This window comes from Scleropages formosus, chromosome 10 (assembly GCF_900964775.1).
Source record: "Scleropages formosus chromosome 10, fSclFor1.1, whole genome shotgun sequence".
Taxonomy (NCBI): domain Eukaryota; kingdom Metazoa; phylum Chordata; class Actinopteri; order Osteoglossiformes; family Osteoglossidae; genus Scleropages; species Scleropages formosus.
This window is the reverse complement of record NC_041815.1, coordinates 31,754,611-31,768,677: the sequence shown is the minus strand read 5'-3', so window position 1 is coordinate 31,768,677 and position 14,067 is coordinate 31,754,611. Positions and strand designations below refer to the sequence as shown.

General features: G+C 52.6%; 2 protein-coding genes across 6 annotated transcripts in view; both read left to right on the top strand.

Annotated features, from left to right (window-relative positions):
* Window positions 1-14,067, top strand: part of capn5a (calpain 5a) — a 32,041-nt gene that overhangs the window by 13,944 nt on the left and 4,030 nt on the right. For 4 of the 5 annotated variants that reach the window (XM_018736145.2, XM_018736147.2, XM_018736146.2 and 1 more), the window contains exons 7-13: window positions 950-1,027; window positions 1,115-1,310; window positions 1,518-1,640; window positions 1,730-1,926; window positions 2,006-2,127; window positions 2,911-3,047; window positions 3,163-4,364. In XM_018736145.2, coding sequence (XP_018591661.1) covers window positions 950-1,027; window positions 1,115-1,310; window positions 1,518-1,640; window positions 1,730-1,926; window positions 2,006-2,127; window positions 2,911-3,047; window positions 3,163-3,345 — 1,036 coding nt within the window. In that variant the 3' untranslated portion in view covers window positions 3,346-4,364. Of the gene's footprint in view, window positions 1-949; window positions 1,028-1,114; window positions 1,311-1,517; window positions 1,641-1,729; window positions 1,927-2,005; window positions 2,128-2,910; window positions 3,048-3,162; window positions 4,365-14,067 lie in introns of those variants that run through there. The other variant, XR_003797948.1, reaches the window with a different exon arrangement.
* myo7aa (myosin VIIAa) overlaps window positions 7,528-14,067 on the top strand; it is a 32,618-nt gene continuing 26,078 nt past the window's right edge. The window contains exon 1 of the mRNA XM_018736167.2: window positions 7,528-7,545. Coding sequence (XP_018591683.1) covers window positions 7,528-7,545 — 18 coding nt within the window. The remainder of the gene's footprint in view (window positions 7,546-14,067) is intronic.

Here is a 14,067-nt window from a genome sequence, read left to right as displayed (position 1 = left end):
GACGTGGTCTCGCGCGGCTCCGCGCTGCTGTTGTTCGCTGTCACGCCCCCCAGCGGAGCATCGCTGGAGGGGAAACGGACGGCGTCCCAAGGGCCGAATTAACGCGCTCCGTTTCCGTGATGCCGCCACAGGCCACGAAGCCCGCGGGGAACGCGGAGGAGCGCACAAATCGCTCCTTTTTCCTCACTTCTCCCCGTTTTCTAGTTTTCCTTTCTTTGCGCTGCAGCTTTCTCTTCCCTTCTTCCCTTTGCACGTGTTCGTTCGGCGCTGAATTATTCAAGAGGGCAGATCTGGCGTCAGTCAACAGGCTCTTTTTCAGTGATTCCCGCTGTGAATTCTTTTTTTTTTTTGCTTTACTTCCTTCCCACCCTCTCAAAAGCAAAAGTGATTTTTCTGCAGAAATTGAGAAATTTGCATGTATTTGTGCAGGAAGCTGCTGATGTTATTTGGCCTTTTTCCTTCTCTTTTCAAGTGTCTTAGTTCAGTTCAATTGAATTTGGTGTATTTTTGTAGGGCGAAGACATAAGTACATCACACATAGTTTTTGCCCGGGGTCAGAGGTCAACTGTGCTACACCGTCCCACAGTCTAACGACCGCAGCGGGTCGGCGCAGCAGCAGCGGTGTTTTGCGCTCGGAAATGGGTTCGAGTCCCGTTCAGTGCGCATGGAGTTCACGTGTTCTGCCCATGTTCACGTGGTTTTGCTCCATCAGTCCAAAGACAGCCTGCAGAGAGTGTGTGTGTGTGTGTGTGTGTGTGTGTGTGTGTGTGTGTTACATTGCTGTGGTGTAAAGCTGTGTGAATGACTGTAGGTACTGTACTGTATTGTACCATGGTGTAGTGTATCCAACACTGTAAGCCGCCTTGGATGAGAGAGTCAGTGGAAGACTAGCTGATGCTCGTTTAGCACCAGTTAATGATTATTATAATGTGTGCGTGCTGCCTTCCAGCTCCGAGGAGTGGCAGAAGGTCAGCAAGAGTGAGAGGGAGCGGCTCGGCGTCACGGTCGAGGACGACGGCGAGTTCTGGTGAGACGCGTCCCGTGTCGCTCCGGCTCTTGCGCGAAAGTTCCCGTGACGTTCCACGTGTTTTCTTTACTGACCTCCGACCCCCAGGATGGACTTCGAGGATTTCTGCAAGCACTTCACAGACCTCATCCTGTGCCGCCTCATCAACACGTCACTCCTGAGCATCCACAAGACCTGGGAGGAGCAGGTCGTGCGGGGCTCCTGGCAGCTCTCGGACGACCCCCTGAAGAACCGCTCCGGCGGCTGCCTTAACCACAAGGCCACCTTCCTGCAGAACCCCCAGGTGGGAGGAGCCTCGGGGGGCGGAGCACTTGGTCGCCACGGGGACCGCGGTCGGGAAGAACCCGTTAAAGGAGCGTGAGAGAAGAAAATTGACTGTATTCAGGAGGAGTCTCTGTGGCACGCTGTGGTGCATGTGCGTGCCTGCGTGTGTGGGAGAGACGGAGAGGGGAGCAGCTGTCGCTGACGGTGGCCCCATGTCTGTCCACAGTACATGTTTGACGTGAAGAAGGTGGTGGACGAGGTGCTCGTCTGCCTGCACCAGAAGGACCAGCGAGTGCGAGCCAAAGAGGGCAAAGGGGAGAACCTGGCCATCGGGTTCGACATCCACCAGGTGAGGGTTCGGGGCTCGGGGCTCGTGTGCGTGAGCGCGTGTGAGCGAGCACGCGCACGCAGGGGCGAAACCGCTCTCCCTCCGGCCAGGTGGAGCTCAACAGGAAGTACCGGATGCACCTGAGCCAGCAGAAGGTGGGCGGCTCCGTCTACATCAACTCGCGCTCCGTCTTCCTGAGGAAGGAGCTCAAGGAGGGCCGCTACGTCATCATCCCCACGACCTTCGACCCCGGCCTGCAGGGGGAATTCTTGCTGAGGGTCTTCACTGACGTTCCCTCCGACTGCAAGTGAGTTGACCCTCCGGTTCCCTTCGCTCCCCCGTTCCGGTGCGCCGCACCGTGTTTTACCCCTTCTTTCCGGCGGCAGGGAGCTGACCCTCGACGAACCCCCCCACACCTGCTGGACGGGTATGTGCGGCTACCCCAGCCTGGTGACGCAGGTGCACGTGGTGCGAGCCGACGGACTGCAGGCCCAGGACTCCGATGGAGGTGCTCCCCCTTGTGGTCAAGATGCAGTGACGCTGAACAGTTTAGTTTTTCCACCTGCAGCATGGGACTCCGTAGCGTACCGTCCCCTTGTTTTACCGGCGTAACGTGCACAGCCGAAAACAGCCCTGTTGCTCTGTGAGACATTCGCATTTCTCCGTTTACCGACCGTGGTAGTCTCGGTGCACATTTTTCCATGCAAGGCGACTTAGTGTGACGTACGCTACGTTTGTACACTAGTGAAGTGCGCGCGCGCACACACACTACAGTCAGCACAGAATCACCACTTCCCTTGAAACGCATGTCTTTGGGCTGCGGGAGGGAACCAGAACACCCGGAGGAAGCCCACACAAACACGGGGGGACCGTGCGAATTCCACACTGCGGGGATCGAACCCACATCCTCTCGCACCCAAAGGTTTCGGCAAACACGCAGTTGCTCGGCGTGAGTCGCTACGGAAAGCGCAAAATCCAAACTGGGTTCATTGAAACGAGAAAATCGCCTCGCAAGTCAAAGGAAGGAATAGAATGAAAGTCCCTGTAAAGTTGAATGGGTCCATTTTACTTGAGGCACCACTGTACGTGTACCGTATTGTACCACATCGCTGTACTTTGCCACGGTACCGTACACGTAACTTATGGACCAAAGGCCTTTTGGCTCACGTGTTGTCCGGTGCCGCCCTGCCGTCAAGCCGCACCTTTAAATGCACGTGCTGTTTGTGCTCCAGCGCTGTTGCCTGCTCTCCAGGTGTGTTTGTGTTGAGGTGTCGCGCTGCGGTCGTTTCAGCCTCGGACCCCTACGTCGTCATGAGCTGCGAGGGCCACAAAGTGCGCTCCCCTGTGCACAAGGACACGCTGAGCCCCGACTTCAACGTCAAGGGCGTCTTCTACAGGAAGAAGGCCAACGGCACCATCCACATCGAGGTCAGCGGCGCTTCGAGCCCCGAGTCACCGACGCGGTCGTTCACTGCTGTGCGCGTTTCTTCTGCGCTCCATAAACTTCGTTGTCTCTTTCCGTCTCTCTGTGCTCGCGGAGCAGATCTACAACAGGAACATCGTGTCGGACTCCTTCCTCGGTCAGGTGACCCTCACCAGCAAACCGAACGAGCCCCAGGAAGTGCGCACGCTGCACCTGCGCGATAAGGGCAACCGGCAGAACGACGACCTCCCCGGGACGGTCACGGTTAAACTGCTCACCAGCAACGTACTGACCAACATCTGAGCCCCGTGGCCGACGCTCCCCGGGCCGCTCCCTGGGGCCTGGAGCTCAACAGCTTCTCCTGTGTGTGTCGGTGTCACTCTGGACCACAAATCTGCTCTGCATCATGCTGTGCGTGCGTGCGTGTGTATGCACGGCACACAGAAGAACTTTGTGGGTTTCCAGGCAGCCTGGGTGTCCTCCTCAGGTTCAGAAGTCAATCAGCAAACGGGCCGGTCACTGGAGTTCATGGGATGCAGTCAGAATTGTACTTATTATCATTACTGGGTATGTAGTTTACTGTGGTTTACTATGGTTCAGGGTCTCTGTTTTCCTTTGGGAGCTGCTCCACCTGCACTGTGTCGTGACCTTTATGGGACGCAAGCAGCCATGCAAGGATGGTCCTTGTGTTGACTTGTCGATGACCAAGCGAGTCACCGCACCACACCGGGCGTTCAGGTACATTGCTGCTCTGTGTGTGTGTGTGTGTGTGTGTGTGTGTGTGTGGTGGGGTGGGAGGAGTCGTCGGCAGCCACGGAACCCCTGGGGGTCTTTTGAGCTCCGCAGTCTGCAGATGCGGCAGGGGAGGGCAGTGAGGGACACGCGTGTGTTGCGTGACGTGTGTGTCAGCGCTGCTCAGTCCTCTGCGCTCGTCGTCTTTCCCTGCAGCTGCGACCGCTGTGCCTTTGCTCTTTTCTCCCAGTTGTGCTGGGATTGCGGTAATAGACCACAAATGGGTGTTTCGTTTACTTCGGCACCTCGTTGCTTCATCGGGCCCCCTGTTCGCCGGGGGTGATCGGGGGGGGGTCCCCTCAGACCGGACTCGGCCTCCCCGGCGTCCGTTCCGTCCGTGGGTTCGTCCTGGGGAGCGGCAGGCCGAGCTCTGCGTGAGAAGGTGTGTCTAGCGTGCGTGCGTGCATGTGTGTGCTCCTGTGTGTGAGGATGCACTACAGTAGTATCATGGTGCCAAGATGGTCTGACTGTTTCCACCTGGACCGTGCATTTACCACGTTTTCCGCGTTCGCCGTCTGCACTCACACACATTGACACAACTCCGTCGTTTGTCCGCCGTTGCCTTTTAGACACTCGTGTCCCAGTGTTTGGTGGCAAAGGGCGTGGCACGCACGCACGCACGCGCACACACACACACACACACACACACACACACACAAAGTGCACGTCTCTGCGGTTCCTCTCAGGCTCTTATTGCGCAGAGCAATTCCACAGAACACCTTTTCCTGGGCTCTGTGCGTGTGTCTTCCTCTGTGTCCTTGTTTACTCCTCTTTACCACAAATACTGTATGTTTACTCTTCCGTATCAGAAAGATACTCAGGAACTACCACTCATTGTGTTTCCTTTTAAATGCTGCAAATTATTTTAATTTTGTCTGATTTTGCCATCAATTTGAAAGAACCTTTAAGACGTGCAGTTACTGCGAGCAAAAGGCTTTATTCCCGTAAGATCAGGTAAATCAGTGCTTTTCCTCCCCAGCTGTTCCCTGCAGCAGTTTACAAGCACAAGGAATGAAAAGCCTTTTTATCATTAATCCTTTAACGGTGTATATTACTGTATCAATCTGTGTGTGCCACTGTATTTCTCTCACACTTTGCGCCATTGTTTTCCTTCAATAAAAGAAGTTCTGTAATTTTTACTGCTTAAATTGTCACCTTTGCTTATTTAATTTTACCATTTTGTCATTAAATGAATAGATTTTGTTTCCTAAAGACTATTTAAACCCCCCCCACTTTCTTTACAGAAATGTGTGTGTGTGTGTGTGTGCGTGCGTGCGTGCGTGCGTGTGCGTGCGTGCGTGCGTGCATCTCTCTCTGGTCTGTGCACATGCTGTCCAATAGGGGGCGCTGGTTCTGAGCTTCCTCGGGTCTCCCACAGGTGTGTTCCTCACCTGTGCACCCAGGAGGCTACAAACTGCATTGAACCCAGAACCTTCTCCTCTCAAGCTCAGTCGGGAACGATCCTCGGCGTGGGAATCGGAGGGTGTGCCGGGGGGGATGGGGGGGTTGAAGTGTGGCTCCGATGGCCCCGCCCACATCCTGCCTCCTCCTCGGCCCTGAGCCGTCGCCCTGGCTCACAGGGATCGGTGGCGGCGAAGGAGCTGCTCTGTCTGTCAATCTCCACGCAGAGCAGGCAGCCAGTGAGAGTGGGTGAGCGAGTGAACGAGCGAACGGCTCCACGTCGACCCCCGGCGTCTCGAACCCGCCACCTGTGTGCTGGGGATGTAGCTGAGAACGCAGAGGGACGGGAGCATTGCGTGGCTACAGAGAGGTGAGTTCGCTCAGCGGCTTAATGATGGCGCCTCTCAGGAAAAAGCCTCTTAGTGGCACTGAGGACAGCAGGAGGCTCCAAACACGCAACCTACTGCACGTGGGTCTTGGGTTCGCAGCCCACCTCCTGCTGAAGTTTCCTTCCTCGGGGTACTTGCCCTGGGCTCCTACGGTAAAAATGACCCTGCTGTGCAGAAGGGTAAATCCGTATAGAGCCGAGCGTCCAGGTGTGCGTGGGCCCTCAGGAGAGGAGCTTTCGGAGGGACGAATAAATAGAGATAAATATATAAATAAGGAATTGTGTCAAAACTCCAAGCAGCATCTGAACTTTCCCTTTAACTTTTGTAAGACTGGTTGTGCTCATTTGTAATGTTTTTTGCCGGGTGGTGATTATTATTGTGTCTGTCGTTATTGCTCCGGCCCCCCCGCTCATGAGAGCCGAGCCCATGAACGCCACGGAAAGTGTTCGTCTCTTCGTGACCCGTCTTCCTCCCCAAGAGTCACTTTCAAGCGCTGCGTCCGTGTCCCTTGCTTGCCGACGCTCGTCGGCGCCGCTCTGCCAGGGGTCAAGCGCGTTTCCCTCTAGCAACGTGTTTACTCTGCAAGTGTGTGTGTGCCAGCGTGCCGCGGGTCCCCTTACTCTGCCAGCGAGCCGCAATTTTCCAGAAGACGGGGGGAGGGGGGGGTCTGGTGCTGCAACTGGCCTGCAGGAGGCGGCAGCAGGCGCTGTCACATGGTGGGGGGGGTGACAGATGGGCTCTGCAGCCATAACCGCCCCCCCGCCTGGTCTCCTGGCACTGCTGACAGACGGCACCCCACAGCCTTTAACCCCCCCCCGAGCCTACCCCCCGCCACCCCGATAAGCAGCTCTGCTATACTGTGAGTGTGGAGACATTATGTCCTTAACAGGTAGGGGTAACGCACTACGGTACTTCCACAGTAAACTGTGTGCTTTGACCACCTGCCCCATGTTTCTGACCTGCGTCACCCCCCCCCCCCCCCCACCCAGAGGCACACCCCCCAGGGTGGCCATAAAGCTCATGTGGTCTCGGTTTGAGCCTGCTCAAAGTAGCGTGGTAAGGGCTCAGCAGAAGAGCGGCTTCTGGGCTCGGCTACCCGCTGCGGCCCCCCCAGGGTTCTCGATGTCCTCTAATGAGTCAATTAAATATTGATGCGCCCCCTATTTCCCGAATCTCCACTGGCCTCTGGAACTTTCTAACAGTCCAGAGCTTTGGCGTGTAGAGAAGTTGCACTCGACGACAGCGTGTGTTCAACAGAGTGATGACTTGGTGAAACATGCGCTCGCTCACACACACACACACACACACACAATGTTAGAAAGCAGCACTGGAAACGAATTGGGAGAAACCACTGAGCGGTGGAGTTACCCGTAAATAATTTACGACCACAAACAAAAAGTAATGCGGGGTGACGATGACCTTCCCTCGCCGCGGTAACCCGTCATGTGACCTGAGAACAAGTGTCTGCACCACTGTAAATTGGTGTAAAACGCCCAAATGTCTGTGGGTCAGACACTTTCAAAGGGGCAAAGTCTGCCGGCATGGTTCACCTGTGGTCGTGTTATTATTGTATCTGTAGTTCGATCATTAACTGGCCGTTTTGTTCAGTGGCCTGGGGGCGTGGCTCGGGGGCGTGGCCCGGGGGCTCCACCCCCACCAGGCCAGGCTGCTTCTGTATAAAGCCTCCTGCCCTGCGTCTCGCTCACCTCTGGGCCACTGGGTCACATGAGCAGCAGCTGAGGCACAAACTGAACGGGTGGGTTCGAGGCTCTCTTTGTGTTCATACGTATGGAGTGTGTCGCCAGGGCTCGGGTGTGCTTGGCTCCTCACCTCTCCCCCCCTCCTCTCTCGCCACACAGAGGTCCTGCAGGTCACTTCTGATGTCAAGGAACAATCTGGAAGCATGGTCATTCTGCAGCAGGTAAGACGGCGAAGGCGCTCTTTCTCTGCATGTTCTCTGCGTTGCTGTGGAATGTGCACAGCACGTTGACTCGCTGATCGCCTTCCTTTTGCAGATGATGTGGGTTCTGTGTGTGTAGAGCTATTCATTGTGTCTCTTTGCACGTGTGTGGTGCACCCGCATCCTCTTTTGCGCCCAGTCTACAAGTGGGAAGCGAACCCTCCATCCTCTGTTTCAGACAGCGATGAGACTAGCTGAAGGCTGTGCTGTGTGTGTGTGTGTGTGTGTGTGTGTGTGTGTGTGTGTGTGTGTGTGTGTGTGTGTGTGTGTGTTGGGGGGGGGGACTGCATGTAAACATGTGTAGGTAGCAGCATGAACACTCTTTTACTGCAGTGTTTTAATAACATCCTCAGCCCTGTGGTTCAGCCCGTTGCCAAGGCAACAGGAGATTCTGCTCGTTGTCCACCTGTGCACTCATTTGCTATGGCAATGGGGAGCGTGTGCACAGTCGGGGAGGGTCAGAGGTCAGAGGCGAGGCCCAGTCAAGCTGAGGTGCCGTGTGAAGGAGTTCTGTGGCGTGACGCAATGAAGGCGCGCGAATCCCGTGTTGATGCTCCAACCGCTCGACTCTGGAACCCCGGAGCCCAGAATAGCACCGGGTGTCAACGGGGGCCACTAAGTACCGCTAAGCGGATCAAGGGGAAGCACGGTGACCACAGCGGCAGCTGGGCGGGTCCCTTTCGGTCCCTGTCGTTCCTGCAGCCGCAGTTCGCGCCGTAAAACGTGACCTCCTGCAAACTATGAAATGAAGGATTGAAATGTGTTAAATGAAAAGCAGAGAGTATAACAAACTGGGCCAGCTCATAGCCTCTCTAGCCGGCATCGGTGTCGACAACTGTACCTCTTGGACACCGACACACACATTCCAGAAAATTCTGCTCAAAGGTGTAATAAGATGGTAGCATAGTGGTTAGAGCCGCTGCTTTCGACCCAAAGGTTACAAGTTCAGATCTCACCTTCAGCTGCAGTGTCCTTGAATGGGTAAATAATTGGAAGTGCTTTAACACTGTGTGTCGCCTTTGAGAAAAGCATCAGCTAAATTAATAAATGTGAATGGAGGTATTAGCTGTTACAGCAACTAAAGCAAGAAAAGTAAAAACTCCAGAAAAGGGGAGGAAAATAATCGACTGGATGTTCAAGAACCACTTGCTATCCCCCTTCCTAGGCCTTCTGTGTGCTGGCAAAGAACCTGCGTGGACACACGTGCACACACGCATGTATCGAGACCCTTTTGATTTTTTTTCACTTTTTATGTTTCAGCCTTATGCTAAAATCACTTACGTTCATTTTTTCCCTGCATCAATCTACAGTAAGTATCCTGTAATGACGAAGCGAAAACAGGATTTTAGAAATTTTTACAAGTTTATTAAAAAATAGAAAAGGGAAATATCACAATCTGAGGTGCATCCCATTTCTTTGGTCATCTTTGAGATGTTTCCACACCTTGTCTGGAGTCCACCTGTGGTAAATTCAATTCATTGGGCATTACTTGGAAAGGCACACACCTGTCTATATAAAGTCCCACAGCTGACAATGTGTGTCAGAGCAAAAGCCAAGCCATGAGGTCGAAGGAATTGCCTGTAGAGCTTAGAGACGGAATTCTGTCAAGGCTGGACTAGGTTAGAAAAAGTGTCTTCAAGTGGTATCTACAGTATATGCAATCGATAGCCAGTGGAGGATCACAGCACACGAGTGATGGGCCAGAATTTCCAAGAGCCAGTGCCAACCCTGCCTGCAGCTTCCTGGACAAGCTGGAGGGGGAAGATGGCATAGGCAGGGAATCCTCAATGAAGACAAAACGCTGAAATCCAGATCCGTAAGATTAAGCTGAAAAGGGATTTTTGGTCGCAGGAGTAAGATCTCTCTTCTATTTGGCTTCAGGGCAAGATGTGTGGCATCCATCCAGGCCTTGAAGTCATCCAAAGAGTGGGATAGATGCTTGGTAGTGTGGATGACTGAAGGTTTGATGGACAAGTAGAGCTGCGGTGAAATTAAATATTGATTTTTTTTTTTTTTTTTTTTTTTTTTTTTTTTGGAGGATATTACCTGATGTGAAGAGAGCATAGTGAAAAAAGCAATGGTTCCACAACAGAACCCTGAGGTATTCTGTATTGGACCAGGGAGAGGAAGTTTCACTAAGGTACACGTACTGAAATGTATGTGCAATGTAGGACTTGAAGCACTTGTGGACAGCACCTGGCAGGCCCAGGTATGTCTCCAGCTCGTGAAGCAGTGACATCCAGAAGGATGAGCAGCACTGGGAAGCCTGCTGACAGGAGGATGTTGCCGGTACCCTGGCATGGGGATAACTGGATTGAAATTCTTCCAAGAGATCATCTGTGGCTTACACATTCCAGAAGCTACTCAGCAACCTTTTCTAGTACTTCTGAGATGAAAGGGAAATTAGAAATCAGCCTGTAGTTTTTACAAAGAAGGATCTGAGTTCGGTTTCTTGAGAAATGGCTTCAGGATTGAACTTTTGAAGGAACCCGGAGCCACCCCAGATGGCAGAGATACATTGATTATGGTGCGAACAAGTCTGATGACTGAAAAAGTGATGACTTGAAATATTTCTTTGCTATGGGGTCCACTGAGCAGGTAATAGATTTTGATGATCTCATCCTCATGCCAAATTCACTAACTGGTTGGAATGAGGCAAGACAGCACCCTGGCTCACGTGCTTCATCGAATCTGCCGGTGACACTGGGGGTGTCCCATTCGGTCCATAGTCTTAGACTGTACAATTTAGAGTTGGGGAAAAACACCAGATTACTCAACCCAGAGATTGTTTGACTTACGAGTTGAGGGTTGCTACTGTTCTCGTTAATTAATTTTGAGCAGTATAAAGATCGTGCTGCAGAAAGGGCCTTTCTGTAACAACAGACCAAGTCTGACCAGGAATAACAGTGTACTGATGAGATTCTCACTCCCCGCTTTTGCTCTACCCTATGATATTCATGTTTGAGGGAAATTGTTTCTTTAGTAAATTATGGGCAGTGCTTTTTGGCTGAGACTACTGTAAGTTTGGGAGGAGCAATCTCATCAAGAGTTTGCCTTCGAATAGCACTGTAGTTATTGGTGAGTGCAATTATGGTGGAGTCGTCACATAGGTGAATCTGTGAGGCATCGATCACGTGACTCTCTAAACCGTTGTGATGTTTGAATGGCCAAAACAATGTCATGATGACCTTGTTGACACTGGTAGCTGCTGGAGACGGGCAGAGATCTAAGCAGATGAGGTGATCATCTGAGATACAAGGGTATGATTGAGAGATGAGATGAAGGTGATGGACGGTGACGCACTGGAAGATAAGATCGAGTGTGTGGTTGAGGTGGTGGGTAGGTGTGTCAACATGTTGAGATCCCCAAAAAAGCCGGCAGACACGGGGAGGATTTCCCACTGGTGTAGCATTCCATGTTGATGTGAATGCTGAAGTCACCAAGAACCACAATGCTACCATGCCTTGTTACCAGCTCTGTGAGGAGGTTGCCGAACTGTCAAAAAACAAGTTGCAGGTTCATAGAGGTCTGTAGATAAGTGCCATAAAACAGTTAAATTTGATTTTTGATTTCAGAGTGAAGGAAAGCCATTTGAAAAGGAGAGGATAACCCTTCCTTTCAGCTACTGGAAGGACCCTCTGAAGACAGCAGCCGGGCATCCACCATGGCTGGAGCTCCTAGGGGAGGCCTCAATCAGTGACACACCGTCAGCAATTGTGAGCCATGTTTCCGAAAGACCAAAGATATCTATTGTATTATTCAGCACAATGGCGTGAACCTGGCCTGCTTTACTGCTAGTAGAGTGTATGTTACGTCACGCACGTTTGGTGACGGGGTTGGAAACCTATGGTTCGTTCAATCTGGCTGCTTTTAACAGGGATCAGGTTAGTTTCAAGAATCTCAGTGAGCTTTGTTGCACCGTGGTCTAGGTAATGGAATCGTATGGATGCTGTGAATGACATTTTGGATTTGCAGGATAGACGGTGTGCAACTCTTAGAGGAAACAGCTTGAGAATGGAGGTCATCAAACTGCGACCTAGGTGGTGGGGACAGTTTCTTTCTGATGTCCCAGAAGAGGACTATGGATCCCCTCCAACTGGGGTGGACACACCCCTATTAAAGAACCCCGGCCGTTCCCAAAGTCATCATAGTTATTGGCAAATGCAGTACGTTTAGCACCACACTAACGTGCTCTAGATTACATCTTGTCTGTAAATCACCAGTAGAGGACCCAAGACCAGCAACCTCTTGCACATTCTCTTTGCTTTATAACATGTAACACAGTGACACAAACCCTCGCTTCAGTACCTCTGACTACTGATCGTCAACATCAGGACCAGTAGTACCAGCAGGGACAGCTGGAGCTGAGACTTTGTTCTTAGGTACTGAGATAAGCTGGGCCTTAGCGTCTGGTACCTTCGCTCTAGCGGCGCAACCAGTGCTGACACCAGCATTCAGTGGTTTGGGACCGAGTCCTCAGTGATGAGCATTTTAGCAGTGCTGACCAAAAGTGAACTTCAGACTGCTTTTGAGTCCCAAGCAGTTGTTGCTGGGGATCTGGGTTCGAACCAAGAGCCACACTGTGGAGAACCTGGGATGGAGTCGGTCAGGGAGTCGGGGGCAAAGTCCGCAGGGGGGCTACATCCGGCTCCAGAACCAGGGAGAGAACATGTTCTCCTTCACCCTCCAGACATCACATTCATGAAATGAGGTGAAGGAATCAAGTGTCCTGATACACACCTGCGTGTGTTGTGTGTGATTTGCATCATGGGCCTGCGCTGAGTTCTGCAGTCACTAACATACCGCGTTGTGTACACAGCATGAGCGTGCTTTCATAAGTGATATTGTAACGGCGGCACTTAGGGGGACCAAAATGTAAATTAATGCAAATTAACGTGAATAGTTGGTGTCGTACGCAGTCCTGCGTTCCGCTCGGATCGGTTGTAATGTTACCGACGCTCGGTCTGCCACTGGGGAATTCTGGGTGCGTCGAGGGGTGACCCCCTAACCATCGAGGCGAGCGGAGGGGGCTCGGAGTGACCCGGGAGGCCTCCCAAGCGTTCAAGTGGGCGGACTGTCCCGTAGCGGCTGTTGCGCCTTCGCCAAGGCTGCCATTGCACGACACGTGCGCGTTTAATAAAGAGCGCTTCTCCTGAACCCTGTCTCCAGCCGCTCTCCAGTATGTCTTTGTCCCCTGAGCTCTGAGGAGATGGACAGCAGCGCCTAATGGAGCCCAACAGAGGATAAGAAAGGACAAAAAGGCCCCATGCTGTTCCACTGCTGGCTTCGCTCATCTGTTAGCGTGAGCGCTAACCGAGCGCTAACGGGTGCTAACGAGGCGCTAACCGAGCGCTAACAGGGCGCTAACCGAGCGCTAACAGGCGCTAACCGAGCGCTAACAGGGCGCTAACACACACACAGTAGCTAGCTGCACTTAGACCCGTAGAAGCCAACATGAAATGTGAAACGTACTGTAAGGAAAGGCAATAGAAGAGACGCTTCCGGCGCCTCGTGTTCCCACAGACAGCCGAGCTGCGAAGGCTGCAGGCGATGGACAAATCTCCGCAAAACTTCAAGTCACAGGAACTTTAACTGTTTATACGTGTCTGAAATCTGTCTTTATACCGCCATATTCTTTATTTTATTCAGCACTTTCAAGCAGCATCGTTGGTTATTTGTCTCTGCTCTCCGTCGGCTGGAGGCCCTGATCTGAACGTGTCGATGCCGGACCGCGGTCCGATGGGACAGGAGCTTTATCTCCAGGAGCCTCTGGAGTTTCATCGTTTCGGGGGAATAGAGCAGGTCTGCGGACCCCCTGTGGACCCCTTGCGGACCTGGGACGTGCAATTCAGCTTGGTCTCCTCGTTCTGCTTGTCCTCCTTCACGGTTCTGTCTCGTTGTGGACACAGATTTTCAGACAACAAAACAGAAACAAGAGGGTCCATTTTCCGCTCCAACAAACAGCGAAAGTTCCTCTCTGTGGGCAACTTGTCATCCTTTCTCTGGGGTAATTGTCCCTGACGATGGGGACACTGGGGTCCCGTTGGGATGGGGAACGGGAGCGTGAACAATTTCCCCCAAAGCGGCCCCGCTCGTCTCTCTCTCTCTCACACACACACACACACGCACGCACACACACACACACACACACACACACACACACACAAAGCAGACAGTCTTCGTTGACTTGCTGCACGCGCACCAATGGTACGAGCTACGGTGCCATTGCCATGGCGGTGAACAAGGACGCTCCTGCGGGGATCAGGGACCCTGTGGTGCGAAGGCTGAGCCTCAAGTTCTCCACCCTGGTCAAGGTAACCGCTCTTGGACCCGTGCACATAAACACGCGTTTTAAAGAATGTCATTTTCTTCTCCAAATATCATTTTCCCTTTGCAGAGCTTTTCATTTTGTCTGGTGCCCGTTAACCCTTTGTAGCTGCTGTACATAAGCAAGGACGACTTTCTTCCATGTAATGACAGCAG